Consider the following 18,567-nt stretch of genomic DNA (forward strand, 5'->3'; position numbering starts at 1 on the left):
TTGAGGGGTGCTTTTTTTTAGCAATAAGCACCAGCAAGGAGCAAGCTAACAGGCCTACAAGAGCCAAACTAATCTATCCCCATGAGAGTCTGCAGCAGCTTTCCCTTCTCTAATTACTGCAGGCACACGAGTGAGTAAAATGGCTGGCGCTGCCTGCCTTTTATAAGGGGGGGGGGGGGCTCCAGGAGGGAGTGTAGCCTGATTGGCTACAATGTGCCTGCTGACTGTGATGTAGAGGGTCAAAGTTGACCCTCATGATGCACTATGGGGGCAATTTGAACTTCCGGTAAAGTTCACGGTTTTCCGTGATCGCGGACCCCGGAAGTTCGCCGGGAACCGCCTGGGCCATTTCTATTTATGAGTGCATGCTAAAAACGATGTTATTAGCAGTGTTTAATATAATATTTAATAATATTACATGAATGTAAATGCACCACTTTTTATTATTCAGCATGTAAACAACGTGTATTACCTGCATAGTAGAAATAATAAGGCCCCTGTGGATGACAAACTGCCCTAGTGCAGCGGATCGTTTATAACTGCTCCTCCCATGTACCATCAGAAGTCTTCCAATGTGCTTAAACTGAGTAATGGAAAAATCAGCAGCAAGTGAAGCCTGCTTCCCTTCCTGTAGTGGGAAAAAAAAACAACTACTATCAAAATAATCAAATTTTACTAATTTCTGTGGTTTTGGAAGCCATTGTTGAAATTATGACATATACTTGTTACGGCCAGAACCCGAAGTTTGGCCACTTCTAGTTCTGGCCGGCCACTTCGGGTTCTGGCCGGCCAATTTGCGAAGTGGCCGCTGCGCTGCGCCCAATGTTAGAAATGGATTGTTTACTCTGATATTAATGTATCTTCTGGCCGCAGCGCAGCGGCCAAACGTATAACCACTTAGTTAATTTGTTGCAATTAAGCCGGCGGCAATGTAACAATTCAAGCCGCCGGCTTTTTATCTGCCTCTCTCTCTCTCCTCTTATGGCCAGCCGGCGGGGGACACGCGAGTCCCCCAGAGTCGTTCGTCACAGCAGGGGCAGCAGAGCGGGGAGGCTGCAGACATTGCTTCTGCCAGCACCCGCTCTGCAAGAACGGCAGGCTTCCCTGCCGCGACGAACGTTCCCTGCCGCGACGAACGACTCCGGGGGGACACTCGTGTCCCCGCCGGCTGCCCATAGGAGAGCGAGAGAGGCGGGGGGAGGAGAGAGAGGCGGGGGAAGAAGTAGAGAGAGGCAGATAAAAAGCCGGCGGCTTGAATTGTTACATTGCCGCCGGCTTAATTGCAACAAATTAATACGTTTGGCCGCTGCGCTGCGGCCAGAAGATACATTAATATCAGAGTAAACAATCCATTTCTAACATTGGCCGCAGCGCAGCGGCCACTTCACAAATTGGCCGGCCAGAACCCGAAGTGGCCGGCCAGAACTAGAAGTGGCCAAACTTCGGGTTCTGGCCGTAACATACTAAAGCAGTATTTCCCAAATGGTGGGAGTACTATCACTGGTGTGACCTTGCAGGACTTTTGTGAAGAAGTATTATATTTGAAAATATGCTTAATTGTGGGTCAGCTAACCATAGTCACATCCCACAGGCTAAGCAGGAGGATTTGGTGCACATTTCCAAGAAGTTTATATGCCATGCGCCCAAAGTTATTGTGTTTACAAGTTTATAGTTATAAGTGTTTGCAAGGATTGGAGGGAGTGATCAGCAGATCTCGATTTAATGGTTTCAGGTCGCTGGTTCTGGTGTCTGAAGCGGACAATACTGAAGTTGAATTGGACAAAGGAAGAGGAGTACTGATTAGGGTTACTGGCTAGGTGGCAATTAGGAGAGTCAGAGTTGGAAGTTATGGCTGGGAAAGGTTCGTTTCAGATGAAAGGTAAACGAGTTTAAGTAAATTCTCTGAACTAGTAACTTGAACAGATACAGTAAAGAGGTGCATATGTCCTCACAAGAATCTCCCTCTCCCAAAAACTAAAGATAAAAAAATGTGCTTAGTTTACTGACTGGGATTCATTTTACTACCAGAACAGAATAGACTGGGTGGATACTAAAACCAACCCCCTCCCCTCCATCTAAAACAAAGAATTTTGTTTTGAGTGAACATGCAATTTAATAAAATATGCAGTCTTACCTTCCCCTCTATACCAATCCCACAGTCAGCTGCTTGAATCATGCTTACATCATTACCTCCATCTCCTACAAAATAATAATAAATACTCTCTTACAATGAGGACATTTACTTTTCCAAAGTCACATCACTAGAAATTGAGGGGAAGGTTCATGTGTACTAGGATCCAAACCCATTAACTGATTGCAGAAATCTACCATACACTTCCCAGCAAACACTTAGAAAACCCACCATTTCCCAGATGCATTTTATTCTATTCCGTAAATTACCATATATACTCATGTATAATCCTTCCCATGTATAGGCCACCCCCCAACTTATGCCACTGAAAAAAACCTAATAATGTGTGACCCATGGCTAAGCCGATCCCCCAAGGTCTCCCCCTTGTATGCAGTGCATAGTGCTTTCCCCCTGTATGTGGTGCAGTGTGTGGTACATGTGATACAGAGTGAAGCATGCTTGTGGAGTGTATGCAGGTGATAGTGTAGTGTATGTTTATTCAGCGGAGTCTATGTATGTGATGATGCAGTGTATGTATGTTCAGCAGAGTGCTGTGCAGTGTACATATAGCTCTACATCTCTCCTACTTGTTCCAGACGGTCATCTTCCTGTCTCCTGTGCACCTCTGTACTTGCTAGAGAGTCAGGCTTCAGTGTCTCCTGATCTCTGAGTAGTCATCCTCCCATCTTCCTTGCAGATCTGTACTCGCTACTGACCTTTAGTGGCTGAGTACAAAACTGCAAGGGAAACAGGAAGTGGCTCCCGGGATGAGAAGAACGTGAAACCTGGATATCTAGCAAAGAGAGCTGCATGGGAGACGGGAAGATCGCTGCCAAGAACGAGGAGAGGTAACTATCCCCACATATGACTCATACTGGCTTATTGGCTTGTATGTAAGTTGAGTATAAAATTTATTTTTTCTATAGTTTTATTTTAGTACTTGTTTAGTGTGGCTTCCATGCTAGACCAACACCCCCCCCCCCCCCCCCCATCAAAATCTTGGAACCTCTATTTTACATAAAAAGGTTAGGTGTATTTATGCCTTCATATCATGTGCTAATACATGCAAATTGTAAAAAAAAAAAAAAGAGAACCTGTGATATCATTTATAGGCTAATTCAATATACTGAAGTTGCATACTTTCAATGCAACACCTTCAGCTTGCATTTTCAATTCGCTGAGCTAGCCAGGAAATGTGATCACCCCTAATCAAAAATTTTCACTTGAACTAATGGCCAAAAACATCAATAATCTGCTGGTAAAAAAGATAGAATTCTGAAACATTTTCAGTACCTTCTACTACTTTCACATCTAAGTTCATGTAACAAGGCATAATGGACATTATGCTAAATGTCAGCATTAGAATAGTAATGTTTGCTCACCTATAGCGCATGTGCGTTTTCCTGTGTGTTGCTGTAAAAGCTTTACAATCTGAGCTTTCTGTGTTGGAGAACAGCGGCAGCACACAACAGCAGGACACTGGTAGGCGAGCTCAACAAATTCATGCTCATAATACTTCAAACACACCTACAGAAATCAGAGAGACCAGACAAATTACTGCACTTTACAACATTTTCTCTGCACAGACTACATTGTAAGACACATCCAAAAGGATTCCTTCTGCTGCGGGTGTCATACAACATTTTATGAAACTATATCCTAAGCTGGTCATATGTGATAATAACACTAATGGCGCACATACCGGTACATGGTACAATTTTTTCGATTAGATAATTTCATCTGATTTTTCTGTAAAATTGAATATAAACATTTTTCTAACATGTCCAATCGGATTTTTTTTTATAAAAAGGGATAATCATTTGTTTGGAAAATGTTTATGTTATATGTTAGAAAAAGTCGTTTTATCGGAAGTAAACATTGCAATTAGAAACGATGAAGTGGTAGAGGCCAAATTACTTGAATAGCTTCAGGTACTGTGATATGAAAGTTCAGGTAATGGCACCTTTAAACAAAGAAAATATGTAAATATAGGCGTGCTGTAAACCAGCACTTCTGGATATACGCTTGGCTTTTTAATGACATAAAGGAATTATTTGCATATTAAACAGCCTGACACGAAGCAATGCATCATGGAGGTACCTTCTTGCTCAAATAAAGTTGAATATTTAAAAATAATTTGTTTTAAAAAGAGAAAATTGTATTTAACATAACTACAAAAAATGTAAAGGAGTGCTGCTTTTACTCATCTCTTTCAATCACTAACATTGTTGCAAAGAAATCATGAATATCAGCCTCTAGTGTTAATTATTATCTCAATTGCTAAATCCTTACTTACTTAACCACTTGAGGACCGCGGTCTTAAACCCCCCTAGTGACCAGGCCACTGTTAGCAAAATAGGCCACTGCAGCTTTAAGGCCTCGCTGTGAGGCCGCACAACTCAGCACACAAGTGATTCCCCTTCTCCTTTTCTCCCTACCAACAGAGTTCTCTGTTGGTGGGGTCTGATCGCTCCCCCTAATGTTTTTATTTTTTGCAAATATTTGTTACTTTAGTTTTTAAAGAGGAACTCCGGTGAAAATAATGTAGTAAAAAAAGTCCTTTATTTTTTACCATAATTATGTATAAATGATTTAGTCAGTGTTTGCTCATTGTAAAATCTTTCCACTCCCCGATTTACATTCTGACATTTATTACATGGTGACATTTTTACTGTGGGCAGGTTATGTAGCTGCTCCTAGCTGTTTTGGCTGTTAGAGACAGCTGTAAACAGCTAATTCCTGTCTGTGAACATTGTTACATTGTGGCAGTTTGCCCAGAGTACCGCGGTACTCAGAGCTTCTTGTGGGAGAGGTTTCAGCACAAAATCAGTCATACAGCGCCCCCTGATGGTCTGTTTGTGAAAATCATTATATTTCTGATGTAAAAGGGGGTATCAGCTACTGATTGGGATAAAGTTCAATTCTAGGTTGGAGTTTCTCTTTACATAAAAAAATGCTTATTTTTGTAATTAATTTTGTAACACTCCCTCCCCTGCCAGCCAATCAGCGGTTTCGCCTTCTAACAGTCTCAGAGTGGCGATCGCCGCTGGGAGGCTGAAGGCGGAACGCAGCTCCGTCATCAGAGCGGGGATGAGCGCGCTCCCCTGCAATCTCCATTCCAGGCCATTCACGTCAATCAGCGTTGAGTGGTCCTGGAGCTGCCGCCGTGTTCACGCCAATCGGCATGGAGCGGTTGGTAAGCAGTTAAGGAGAAATCGTGACCAAGAATTGAACTACATCCCAATCAGAGGCTGATACCCCCTTTTACATGAGAAATCTATTCCTTTTCACAAACGTATCACGAGGGGAGGTCTGTATGGCTGATATTGTGGTGAAACCCCTCTCACAGGAAACTGTGAGGACTATGTTCCTTGCAGTCTCCTGTCTGTGAATCTCGTTGCATTGTGGGAAATAGTTGTTTACAGCTGTTTTCAACTGCCAAAAAAGCAAGCAGCAGCTACTTCCAGTGACATCACCTGCCAGCAGTAAAAATTTCACCATGAGATAAATGTCAGAATGTAAATCAGGGAGAGGAAAGCTTTTACAGTGGGCACTGTAACTGACTAAATCATTTATACATAATTATTGTAAAAATAAAGCACTTTTTTATTACATTATTTTCACTGGAGTTCCTCTTTAAGTGTGTGTGTGTTTATACAAGGTGTCCACAATATTTGTGCACAATGTAACAAAATGCATTAAAAATAGAAATAAAGACACATTTCAGTGTTGCTTACTGTAAAATAAGAAAAACAAAAATACAACAATAAAACAAAAAACTAGACCTTGTTATCTTATATACAGTATACACATTCTTTCCTTAAGGTTGTTAAAGAGGGATTGTTGGCCACAAAATCAAATTCCATTTACCCACTGCACTGTGTTCATCATGCAGCCTGGAAATGTACCCTGTATTGCAAGCACTCTAATGTATTCAGAAATGTTTCTGCTGCAATAAATATCTCAGTCAGCCTGGCTCTACTTTGCCATCACCAGTGAGAGGGAAGCTTGTCACCACTCCTCCTACATTCCTGCTTCCCACTGGTTGGCTGAGGGCAGTTCAGCGTGAAGCTGCTGAAATCTGATCTTGCTGTGCTCACATGTTTTCCAAGCAAGCTAGCTATGACAGGGCAGATTCTAGGAGCAAAAAGTAAGGGAGGAAATTACATTCGGATTGGATACAGTCAGAGGGAATCAAGATGGCAAATGTCAGGAACAGAATTTTCTTTTTATTTACTATATAAAATTAACTGAAATCAAAATGTGGACAGTACAATACATCTGTAAAGTATAAGTAGTAGAAGTAGCTCTCTACTTATATATATGTGTTGGTTTTTTTTCCTGGCATAGTATGGCTGTCCCTGCTGCTTTAATGCTCTCAACCTTTATAAGCAGCAATTACTGATCTATGAACACAAGTACAAAGTAAGCTGGACAAAACTTGGAATAGTTCCCCAGAACAGCCAGTCAGAACCTTTGTTTTATCAGTTCTCCAGAGCAGCCAATCAAAACCTGACTGGTTGTTCTGAAAAAACTGCTGCACTTTTGCTGCATTTTTTTCTGAGCACATATCTTAGACAAGACAAGACAAATAACATTTATATTGCGCTTTTCTCCTGGCGGACTCAAAGCGCCAGAGCAGAGCAGCAGCCACTAGGGCGCGCTCTATTGGCAGTAGCAGTGTAAGGGAGACTTGCCAAAGGTCTCCTACTGAATTAGTGCTGGCTTACTGAACAGGCAGAGCCGAGATTCGAACCCTGGTCTCCTGTGTCAGAAGCAGAGCCCTTAACCATTACACCATCAGCTGAATCAGCTAAATTATCTTTAATACTCTGCCAGAGGAAGAAATACAAAAGGTCAATATAGGAAGGACAAACTATCAGGCAAGTTTGTGGACAGTATTTAAATGCATGCATATAAGCTGTATAAGTTGTCTATTTATAATCTTACCTCAAGTGAATCCCCAGCTATTACCAAGGCACAATCATGTTTTCTTCTAAAAGCATTCAGTTCTAAATGAGCTTCACTCCGACTGCTCACCTTCAAATAAAACAGAACACAATTTACCTCTACTCATCTTTAAATAAAACAAAACACAATTTACCTGTCCCCAAAACACAGGAGTGCCATATGTAAAACAGATGATTCAATGATATGGTACAGACATAAAATACAAACAAACATAGTTATGCCACTGATCAATATGAGAGAAGAGTGCGCGGCACAACAGGTTTGGCATCGGTATTGTCAGCTTTGTCTCAATGCATCAAAGGAAATGGAACTATAGCACTCACCCCTGCAGTCGGCACCTTGGTGGTTGCAGCAGGACGTGCTCTCGGCTATCAGCCCGGAACAACCAGTAAGGCAATCACTGTAGAAACAGAGAAAGGAGTCAGGCAACATCCAGCAGTCCTTATTACCACAGATGTTGCTTACACATACAGTCCACATGTATGGCGGGCATACCGTGCTACAAACTGTGCAGGAGTGATAAGAGGAGGTGAGTGCAGTTTCCAAAGCAGCACAACAGCTGTTGCACATGCCTACAAACACTTGCTCACGTTCTCTGCTAAGCAAGCGTTCGTAGGCACGTAAAACGGCTGTTGTGCTGCTTTGGAACCTGCACCAACCTCCTCTTATCACTCCTGCACAGTTTGTAGCACGGTTTGCACGCCATTCATGTGGATATGTATATGTGTGTAAACAGCATCTGTGGTAATAAGGACTGCTGGATGGTGCCCGGCTCCTGTCTCCATTTTTGTATAGTTATGCCAATCATACAGCTGTACAAAAACGTAACCTCAACAGTAAATAGAGCTAGTAGATCATCTGCTGGTTATTGTTAGGACTCTGTTTATAATTAAATTATATTTCAAACCTGTACAATAGCTTTTCAGACACAGTTTGATATCAGATTGTGACACACCTTACAGATCCTGAGGAGCAACTAGAAGACATGTTGGAAATTGTGGTTTACTAGCACAGCAAGCCACAGTCTGTTCCTGTCAAGAGCTACAGTATGCATTTTACTTGAAAACTATTAAAACACACACACACACACACACACACACACACACACACACACACACACACACACGCGCACGCACACACGTAAGTGCAGTAAGACTGAAAAATGTTATTGTTTTATACAGTACCATCATCTTCTGTGGTGCTGTACAAAAGAAATAATTTACAAACACCTTATACAGTTATATAGCACACCTTGTATGAAGTATGAATTAAAGAGATAGGAAAGTCCGAGAATGCAGAAATACCAGCATACAGTAGAAGGCACATATACTCACACCTTATATAAATACATCTTATATATACAGTATAAGATGGTTAAACAGGGCCTGTCCACATACAATGTAGTGCAGAGCCATACACACTGCTCTGCACTGCCACCTGGTGGCGGCTGCCCAGGCTTCCATTCCACACATCATGTTCTCATTCATAGTGCAAAGCAATAAACAAAAAAGCCCTGATAGTCACATTTTGTGGTGGTACATGTAAAGGCCCATTAAGGTACATGAATAGGAACATGCAGCTCTCCATGCAATTGTGGCACGAAAGATGTGCATCACTCATTATTGCTGCATATGGGAACAGAGTCAGCTGATATATTCAGTTTTGGTTGAAAAAATATTGGTACCAGTATTTTTAGGTATTGCTTATTTATTCATAGGAGTATATAACAGAAAATGTAGTCCAGCTCTAACTTTAATAGTTTCAGTACATTTAACACTAACATGAACCCTTCTACTACGCCTAACTGTTTTCAGTATACATAGCACTAATCTAAACTCATTCAGTAAGCTTAACTCAAAAGATAACCTATAGACCTTCCCTAACACCACACTTAGCCCTAAGGCTGGGACCACACACATTAAAAATTACCTATAATGCTTCCCAATGGAGAAGTATGCATTTGTTTGCAACTCTGCACTTAAAGAGTCCTTGCTGCATAAAATTGCAAATCATGTTTGATTACCATGGAGTGCCAGAAAGTGCCAGTGGTCTATGGTGGTTGTAACGCGCAATAAAACAGACACTTGGGGCTCGATTCACAAAGCGGTGATAACTCAGTTATCAAGCCTAAAAGACTTTAGGCGTGATAACCTTTGCACTAGCAAAGTTATCACCGCTTTGTGCTCTAACTCGCGCGAAGCTACCGCGCGAACGCAAAGTCCCATAGGGCATAATGGGAGCTTCGCGCAAAGTGCCGGGTGCTGCGCGCGTGCCTGCGTGCGCAAAAGTTTGCGCGCGGAAAATTCGCGCGAGTTTCTTCTTATCATGCCTAAACTGAGTTTAGGCGTGATAAAGGGCTTTTCACCAGCGTGCTAACTGTTAGCACCGCTTTGTGAATCAGGCCCTAAATGCGCAAAATTGCCCATGGAAAACAAGCCTAAGGTCTGTCAGTTTTCTGTGTGTATTTTTCTGCATGCACACATATGCAATTCATTTTTTCTCCAGAGTTTTCACCTAGGTGAGGGTTTCAAACTTGTCAATAAAATACATTTTAAACCACCAGGAAGCAAGAAAATACTCTGAATAATTTTGGTAGTACTTTTTCACCTACTTGTTGGTATGTTGGTACTTTTTCAATTGCAAAGTGCTGAAACGTTATTTTAAATTGAAGATAAAAAATGATCTCTTAGGAGAAAACTCAGCTAATTGCATATGGGCCCATGTGTATTTGTATGCAGAAAAATGTGCACATTTTTTCACAGTAGTTAATGAAATAGATAAAGAAAATGCACACGGTGCGTGGAATACTGCTGTCAGGTTTTTTTTCTCAATGTGAAAAAAAGGCATTTGTGTGAATTGTTTAAAGGGGTTGCTAAACCAAAAAGTAATGTGCCCAATTACGTACCTGGAGCTTTTCCCAGCCCTCTGAAGTCTTCCTAGTCCCTTGCCATCATTCCATGCTGCTCTGTTCCCCCGGTGTCCCCCTCTGTAAGCTGGGTGACTCGGACGAGTCGCCAGCCATGCACCTTTTCAATTGCACTCCGATGGCCCGGAGCATTCTGCACATGCGCAGTAGCAATTATCATTTCCTGGACAAGCGCAGAACGCTCCTGGTCGTGGGAATGGAATGGAGGAGAGGCGCGGAAGAAAGCTGCATATGCAGTATTTGGAGGGTGACACTGGGGAACACGAGCAGCACGGAATGACCGCGAGGAACAGGAAATCTTCAGGGGGCTAGAAAAAGCCCCAGGTAAGTAACTAGACACATTACTTTTTGCTTACAATTTCCTTTGACATTGGTTCTCAGACGGGTATGGATGCTGCCATATTATACAAAGGACACTTACCTAATGCTGGGAATACTAGGTTTGTTTCTGCCGTGCGTTTTTGCCGCTCGATTTCAGCTCTCGATTCTTACCTTCTCGTTTTTCTTATCTTTTTCCATTCACTTCTATCAGAAATCGAGCAGCAAAACAATCGAAAGGGAGATAGGATTTGTCGGAAATGATCTATCGAACCATCTAATCAGCTACAAAACGAACCGTGTATTCCCAGCATAACACATAACACACATACACACTTTAACTTCTAAAATCCCATGCTACTGGTTGTGTTAAATGTTCTTGTTTTCCTCTGTTTTTTCCCGCTTATTTTTATTCTTCTTTGCATTTATTAAGTAAAGACATTAACAGTTACTCACTTAGTTCTATTTATGCATCTGTTCTATACCAAGTCCCATTCACACTTTGGCCTCAATTCATAAAGCATTCCCGAATGCGGAAATGCTGAAAACAGCTGACTTTACCGACCACTTAGCAAAATGTGTATTCATAAAGGCTGTTTCCGCATGAAAAGCTGACATTCCCGAGCAGAGCGATAAATCACTGCCTTGTGCGGTGATTATCTTAACAAATGTAACAAAATGTCCATTCATAAAGATTAGAGCAAGCGGTATGCGGACGGGAAAAACCGATTGCTCGGATGTAGCGATAAGGATGCGGATTACATGTAACAGAATGGGACAGACCTCCCAAGCAGCAGCAGAGAGAGCAGTGCACAGAGGGACTCTGCCAGCTTCTGTGTTTCCGCATGCCTACCGACAGCCTAACGCTAGCCTACAGCGGGAAATCTCCGCACGGCTATCGCAGCTGGCAACATTTTCATGAATGACCACCCAGAAGTCTGAAATACCGAAAGCGGTGTTTTCACCCACGGATTTACTTTCCCGACCACACTTTTATAAATCGGGGCCTAAGTGTAAATGTGAAGGTGATATTCACAGCAACCTATCAGGCAAATATGTTCATAATATGACAATGACCAATGGGATTTTATTGTCTGCTTTAGACACTCACGGTTTCCAGATACCTATGAAGGCTGTGGTGGCTTCTTGTGTATTTTTCTTTAAAATGAGATTTCTGAACCTATTTTACCAGTGCCAGCCACCAGATACTGCACAGTGGTCTTGTGAATGTTTTACTTATTTGTACATTCTACACCACAATGTGATATTTATGAATGTTGCAAAATATTTAACGTTTTTTCTAGCGCAATTACACAAATACTTGATTTCATATTCACTCAATGACATGAAAGCAATTTCTTGCAAACACCTTTTGTTTAAAAAGTTGTCTTTTGCCTAATTTTCTTAGAAATGGACCGTTTTGGCTTCTATCAGCCAGCTTTGAATATCCTAGTATTTCCATTTCTCCATGATGTACCATATATCGCTGCAGATAAGCCAACGTTTTGACACCCACATTTTGTGAAAAAAAAGTGAGGGGTCGGCTTATCCACAGGTGATATACCCTGGGTGATATACAGTGGGGCCCCCATATGCAGAGCTGAAGTTGGAGTGTGCTGCAGCATGTAGATTTACCTGTCCTTGCTCCGACTTGCATTCATGCGTCTACCTGACAACTTTTGGACTGGCCACTCTAGTCTTTTCTTCAGTTTTAATTGTTTATTTCACTTGAATCTCCCAGTACCATTAAAATTGAGATTTGACCTAAGTCAACCTCCTCGGCTGCTTTATACCCGAGTTGATAATAAACACATTTTGGGACAATGGGGGTGGTATTAAGTCCATCCCAGTCTATATTTGTCTAAAATATCTATTCTAAGTTGATTAGACCCAATATTATTTCTCAGTCTTGGCTTATTGGAATTTGTAGGCTTTACCAAATATTTTTGCAAATAAGTAGAGACTTATGGTACCATAGGAAGTAAATAGGTTAACAGGGGTGCCTCTAGCCATTTTGTCACTCCAGGCGAGAAAACCTGTGGTGCCCCCCATGAAAATAATCGTAATGCAGCAGCATTTCACCCCAAAATAATTGTAATGTGGCAGTGGTTCACCAGAAAACACATATTGCGGAAGCTTTTTACCAGAAAATAATCGTAATGCAGCAGCGTTTCACCAGAAAATACACATAAATGCGGCAGCGTTTCACCAGAAAATACGCGTAATGTGGGCAGCGTTTCACCCACACCGCACTTTAGGCGAGCAGGGGGACAGGGGGAGGCACGAGTGTCAGAAGACGTCACAATGGAGGACAGAAGGAGGCACAAGGGAACAGAAGGGGGCACAGTGGTGGACACGAAGGAGGCACAAAGGAGGACAGAAGGAGGTACACAGAGGGGCATCGGGAGGTATAGGGGGACAGAAGAAAGCATGAGGGCCAGAAGGAGGCACAAAGGGGGGAAGAAGGAGGCACAGGAGGAAAGGAGGAGGCACACAGGGGGCAGAAGGAGGCACAATGGGGGACAGAATAAAGCACAAAGGGGGGCAGAAGGAGGCACAGGGAGACAGTAGGAGGCACAAAAGGGGTACAGAAGAAGGCAGAGGGGGATGTAAGGAGGCACAGGGGGACAGACAGAGCCTCAGGGAAACAGAAGAAGGCACAAAGGGACACAGAAGGAGGCACAGGGGGCAGAGGAAGGCGCATGGGGACTGAAGAGGCACATGGAGACAGAAGGAGGCAGAGTGGGACCGAAGAAGGAACCACTCTGAGGTAGGATAAGGGGACAAAGAAAGGCACAAGGGGACATAAGGAGGCGCAAGGGGACATGAGGCAAAGTGGGACAGGAGGCACAAAGGGGCACAGAAGGAGGCAGAGGTGGCACAGGGGGACTGAAGGCGGAACATGGAGACAGAAGGAGGCACAAAGGAAGACAGAAGACGGTATAAAGGGAGACAGAAGGACAAACGGGGTCAGACAAGGCACAAGAGACTGAAGGAGGCACAAGGAGACAGAAGCAGGCACAAATGGGACAGAAGGAGGCACAAAGGGGGAAAGAAGGATGGACAAGGCACAGAGGGACACAGTAGCAGTTGCTTGCAGCTTACACTAAGCTGATGCAGCAGAAGCAAGTGATAGAACACCCAGGGGCATGGCTTAGTCTGGGGGCAGGGCTTCATTCGGGGACAGGGCTTAATAGAGCAACATGGCGCCCCCAGGACCAATGGCACTCTAGGCAATGGCCTGTACTGCCTATGCCTAAAAGCGCCCCTGAGGTTAATATAAAAATTAAACTTTTACACATTTCCACTTGAATTATACATACAGCACACTCTCCAATATACAAGTGCACCGACGTGCTGCACTCGTATACTCAACACTTCTTTGAGGTGTCCCCCCTATCCCTGGGGACACTGTCTACTGGGGACCAGGACCATAGGAGGAGAGCGGCCACCCAGATCCAGAGGGTCCGGGACACCGAGCGGAGACGGTTATCTCTCCGCAGGCATTTACGGTGGTTGCAGGATTGCAACCTACCTTTGTGAGTATAATTTATTCACAAACTTACACCTCCAATTATACTAACTATAGGTCAAGGACAGCCCTCTCCATCGTAAAGGGAGCACCCGAGACCCACACAGATATACACTCTCCAATACGTCTTCTGCATGGTGGGACAAGGGGACTTGCACTACATGTAAAAAGGGTTAGCTCTCTATTGCGATATGGTACTTCGGTATTTTAATGGAAAAAGAGGGAAATAAACATGAGCACTACAGCTGGCACATATATGGAAGATCGAGGAGGGGAGAAAGGCTGGCTGTTAAAGCTGCATGTCTGCTAGCATGCTTAACGTGCTCAGACATGAGACATGGAGAAAGCATGAAGCAGAAGTAGAGGATGATGGTCGTCACTGTTAACAAATGCGTTAATTACAGCTTGGTGCAACTGGTGACAAGCTGTACAAACAGTAGGCAGGAGTCACACACCATTCATTTTAAAGCATGCAGGTGGGTGCAGGAGAATGAAGGTGAGCCTGACAGCCGTTTCACAATCTCTCACTTCTACGGAGGCTATGGTAGCCTGACGGCTGTTTTGCAATCTCTCGCTTCTACGGAGGCTTTGGTAGCCTGTTGGATGTTTTGCGATCTCTCGCTTCTACGGAGGCTTTGGTAGCCTCGGTAGAAGGGAGAGATCGCGAAACAGTAAACAGGCTAACTTTCATCCCCCTGCACCCAACTGCACGCTCTGCAATGAATGGTATGTGACTCCTGCCTACTGTTTGTACAGCTTGTCACCAACTACACTGAAATGTAATTAAAGCATTTGTTAACAGTGCCGACCATCATCCTCTACTTCTACTTTGGTATTTTAGTAAGAAGATCTGGGGATCAGCCTATCCATGGAGCAGTTTTTCTGCAAAGGTATAAAACAATAATTATTTCTCTAATATTCATACAGGTTATCAGTTTCCCTGTACAGTTATTTCTCTATTACCAGCAATACATAAAAATAAAGAAATATTCTCTGCAGTAATCATCAACACTGAGAACAGCAGATGATTAGCTTACATCCTTATAGCCACTATTTACTAGAAAACCACTGAGAAATGACTAGAGTTCTGAATTAATTTCAAAGATGCAGCACAGCAAGCTAACATAATTGTAGTCTCTCTTATTACAAGCTATAGAAAAACCTCAAAGTAAATAGATTTTCCTCAAGAAACTTAATTTGTGATGTTACTTTACGAAAAGGTCAACAAAAATTGATCTGAAGTTTTATCAGAAGCATTAATAATTTAATTGCAAATAAGAGACTGCAGGGCCTAATCTGCTATTCTGATGTTTCACAACAAACTGCATTTACATGTAAATTATATTCTAATAATTATTTCTGTCGGAAAAGTGCTTCATTTAGATGAGACACAGACATATGTCTTATCGGCGGATGCCAAAGAAGTCTTTAACAACTTTACCATTTTTATTTGGGGATATAAAAACATTTTATAATTAAAAGTGCATGGGAAATGGATGCCTCCTCAGCAATGCCCTAAAAAAATAATTATTATTTAAAATATTCTACGGAGTACTTAACATATTCTCATATATTTTATGTGCTTAATTATCTGTCATTTATTAATTCTGTGAGCGGTGTCTCTGAAAATCGACACAGGCAACACGGGGATCAATGAAAAGAGAAATGGCATTGTTCTGACTATGCACAAAGCATTTATTTATTGGTACAACCAAAAGATGTGGTAGTAACAACTTCTCACAGAGCAAGGTATGTGTGGCCGAGCTGCCACTCACCACGACTTCCATAATGCAGGATGATGCATGGGGAGGGGGGGTTGATATTTATGATTAAAGTAGCCCTGTAGCATGCTTCTAATGCTGTAAGCCCAGAACGAGCATGCCAACTTGCCCCTTCTGCAACCTCCCTTTGTCAGCACTACCGTTCATCACATCACTATTTGACTTCAGCTTGACATACCATTGGGGCTCCCGTTGTCTCTGTGCTACTCTTTTTTGGGGTGTCCACTCACCCCTCCCTCCTCCCGTCTACATACCAACAAGATGTTCTGACTACTGTCTGACCACACTAGCTTTCTGCTTTTTTGAGGTGTCAGATTCAAACACTACTGAAATCAAAAAGATCATCACGATAGCCAAGCTATGACATTGTTTAAAAGGAAATAAAAATGTCAACCCCATTATCCCTTTCACTACAGGGTCACTCTAAATGTACGTACACATGCACCAATATTATTTCCCACAGGGATCGGGACTTGATCCCCTGGGCGGCGATAGATTGGGGCTGAGTGTACTAACGACTTGGCACTAGGATACAGCTTTATGACACATTCTGTTGCTATGGAGAGGGAGGAGGGATGATGCCGTCTTATGATGCAGCTGCTTTTGGCAGGTGGGGTAAAGAGGAGAACAATGCATTAGGCCAAGGTGAACCAGCACTCCAGATCCTTGACCGTGGCACGAGGGTGGCTATACATGTTAGATTCTTGATGAACCACGTAGAAAAGGAGTAAAAGAACACAGTCGGCACTACTTGGGGAAGTTGCCCTTTTGGATGTATTGGGAATGACTCAGAAGGCACCTATGTGTCATATGCGTGCTCAGGATGGCATATTGCTGCAGTATATCATGGTCACAAGGAAGATTGAGAAACATCCGGCACTGCATAGAAAAATTGCACATTTATTGTGGACCTGTGCTCAAAAATATCTTAGAATGCATACAGCAAACAATTCAACATGAAGAACAATACAGTCCTACCATAGGTGCTTGAATGGCAGTGGGTGCTGGGTGTGATACGGGCAGCCTGACAGACGTTTCGCACGGCGGTGCTTCTTCTAAGGCTCAACCACGCCGGCACTCAGCGTCAGCCAGGTTTATATTTCCTGGATGTAAATGGCGAAGGGCGGGCCTAGGTCCGCCTGTCACATCATCGCCTACTGGTGCTCGGCTGGGCCAATCACTCACGCGACCATCACCGGAAGCGCGAATAGGAGGTCGCATAGAATCGACGCGTAACGCATCATCTGTATCCGGGCAGAATAACTGCCCTCCGAGATCACGCTGAATTTCTGACTAAGAGCCCGCTGGTACAAAAAATAGGGCCTACCGATGTCAAGCCGCATGGTCCTGCTGCTACTGCCGATCGCGCCGCTCTCCTGTCGCTGAAGCTCACTTGCTCTGCCGCCACTGTGACAGCAGAGCTCTGTAAGCCCGTCAGGAAACGATTTCAATGGCTCCTGAACCTGTGATCAATGTGAGCCAATGAGATTGGTTCACAGTGATCACGGGGTCAGGAGCCAATGAAATCATTGCAGTCATACTGATAGCAGGGGGAGTAGGAGGGCGGCACGACTGGCGGTAGTGGTGGGAGTGCACGGCGGGCTAATTAAAAACCCTGCCATGGCAAAATAACAGGCCATAGGGCATAGATTTTAATTAGTGTGGTCCAGATGCAGTTAATAAAGGTTCAAAACACTGTACTGAAAGATAAATGTTGTCAGGCACAAGCATTCCAGGACTTACCGGTCTAAAAATGTGAATGTCTTGGCTCCTTGATACCAGATGAGAGCTTTTTGCTATACAGGTTGCAGTCTCTAGCTTATCACCAGTTAGCATCCAAATCTACCACAAAGATAAAAAATACTTATATGATATATACAAATATATACACACAGACTACTGTATACATGCAATGTCCTAGCATAAGGCCTTATAATAGTTTCAAACATCACAACAGTTGTGAAACAATCTTGACACACATCTTCAATGCACTTACCTTAATTCCAGCATTTCTCAGCATTTCCAGAGTAGGCCTGACATCTGCCTGCAGCTGATCTTCCACTCCAGTGAGGCAAAGCAGTTCCATTTCCCTCTCCAGGCTCTCTACTACAGCTGCCACCTTTAAGGTTCTGTCATGTATACTTAGCTTGGCTTGATTGTATCGATTCTGATGTAAGAAGACATTACACAAGATACAATTTTACTCAAATTTCTGAGTCATTCGAAAATTACATATCAATGAAGGCAAAATATCCCCAATGCTAGTAAAGCACTAAATGTAATGTTTTTCTACCACCGCAAGTTTACAAAAGACAATAAGCAATTGCTTGGTTCAACAACTGACTTTCACTGGAAAGAAACTGTACTGAAAATATTAAAGAGAACCTGAACTGGAAAAAGTCAAAATAACCATACACAAGTCATACTTACTTCTGGTGTAGTCTACTTCTCAATCTCCTTCCCCTCTCCTGCGTCCCATTTGTCCACTGTGAGCAATGGAATTCTCCGTCCTCCATTTTAAAAATGGCCATTACCCCATAACAACTTCCTGGTCAGCACACTGTTAAACTGTAATATCACCCACTTGAGCCATAGGGAAACATAGACATTACCTTGTACTTTCAGTTGTAACTGACAGCTGCTGATATTTAACTGACAGCAACTGGCCTATTTCAGTTCTGACAAAATATTGTCAGTACTGGTAGGAAGAAGAAGAAGAACTGTAAGAAGAAAATGGTGAGCTTCTGAGAGGAACTGACGGTGAGGTTAGTATGTAGTATTCATTTGCAGCTACGTCATGTGTTTATTTTAAATAATTTTACTCGCTTCAGGTTCCCTTTAACCTTCTGGCAGATAATCCCGACACTGTATCGGGGTGAAAAAAGATGCCCATTTAGATAATCCCGAT

General features: G+C 43.0%; 1 protein-coding gene across 3 annotated transcripts in view; it reads right to left on the reverse strand.

Annotated features, from left to right (window-relative positions):
* The window catches only part of ATP9B (ATPase phospholipid transporting 9B (putative)), a 409,962-nt gene that overhangs the window by 19,604 nt on the left and 371,791 nt on the right, over positions 1-18,567 (reverse strand). For all 3 annotated transcript variants that reach the window (XM_068237042.1, XM_068237043.1, XM_068237044.1), the window contains exons 19-24: positions 17,656-17,826; positions 17,403-17,501; positions 7,082-7,171; positions 3,514-3,658; positions 2,135-2,199; positions 473-628 (exon numbers count right to left, since the gene is read on the reverse strand). In XM_068237042.1, coding sequence (XP_068093143.1) covers positions 473-628; positions 2,135-2,199; positions 3,514-3,658; positions 7,082-7,171; positions 17,403-17,501; positions 17,656-17,826 — 726 coding nt within the window. The remainder of the gene's footprint in view (positions 1-472; positions 629-2,134; positions 2,200-3,513; positions 3,659-7,081; positions 7,172-17,402; positions 17,502-17,655; positions 17,827-18,567) is intronic.

Source organism: Hyperolius riggenbachi, chromosome 5 (assembly GCF_040937935.1).
Source record: "Hyperolius riggenbachi isolate aHypRig1 chromosome 5, aHypRig1.pri, whole genome shotgun sequence".
In the NCBI taxonomy this organism is placed as follows: Eukaryota; Metazoa; Chordata; class Amphibia; order Anura; family Hyperoliidae; genus Hyperolius; species Hyperolius riggenbachi.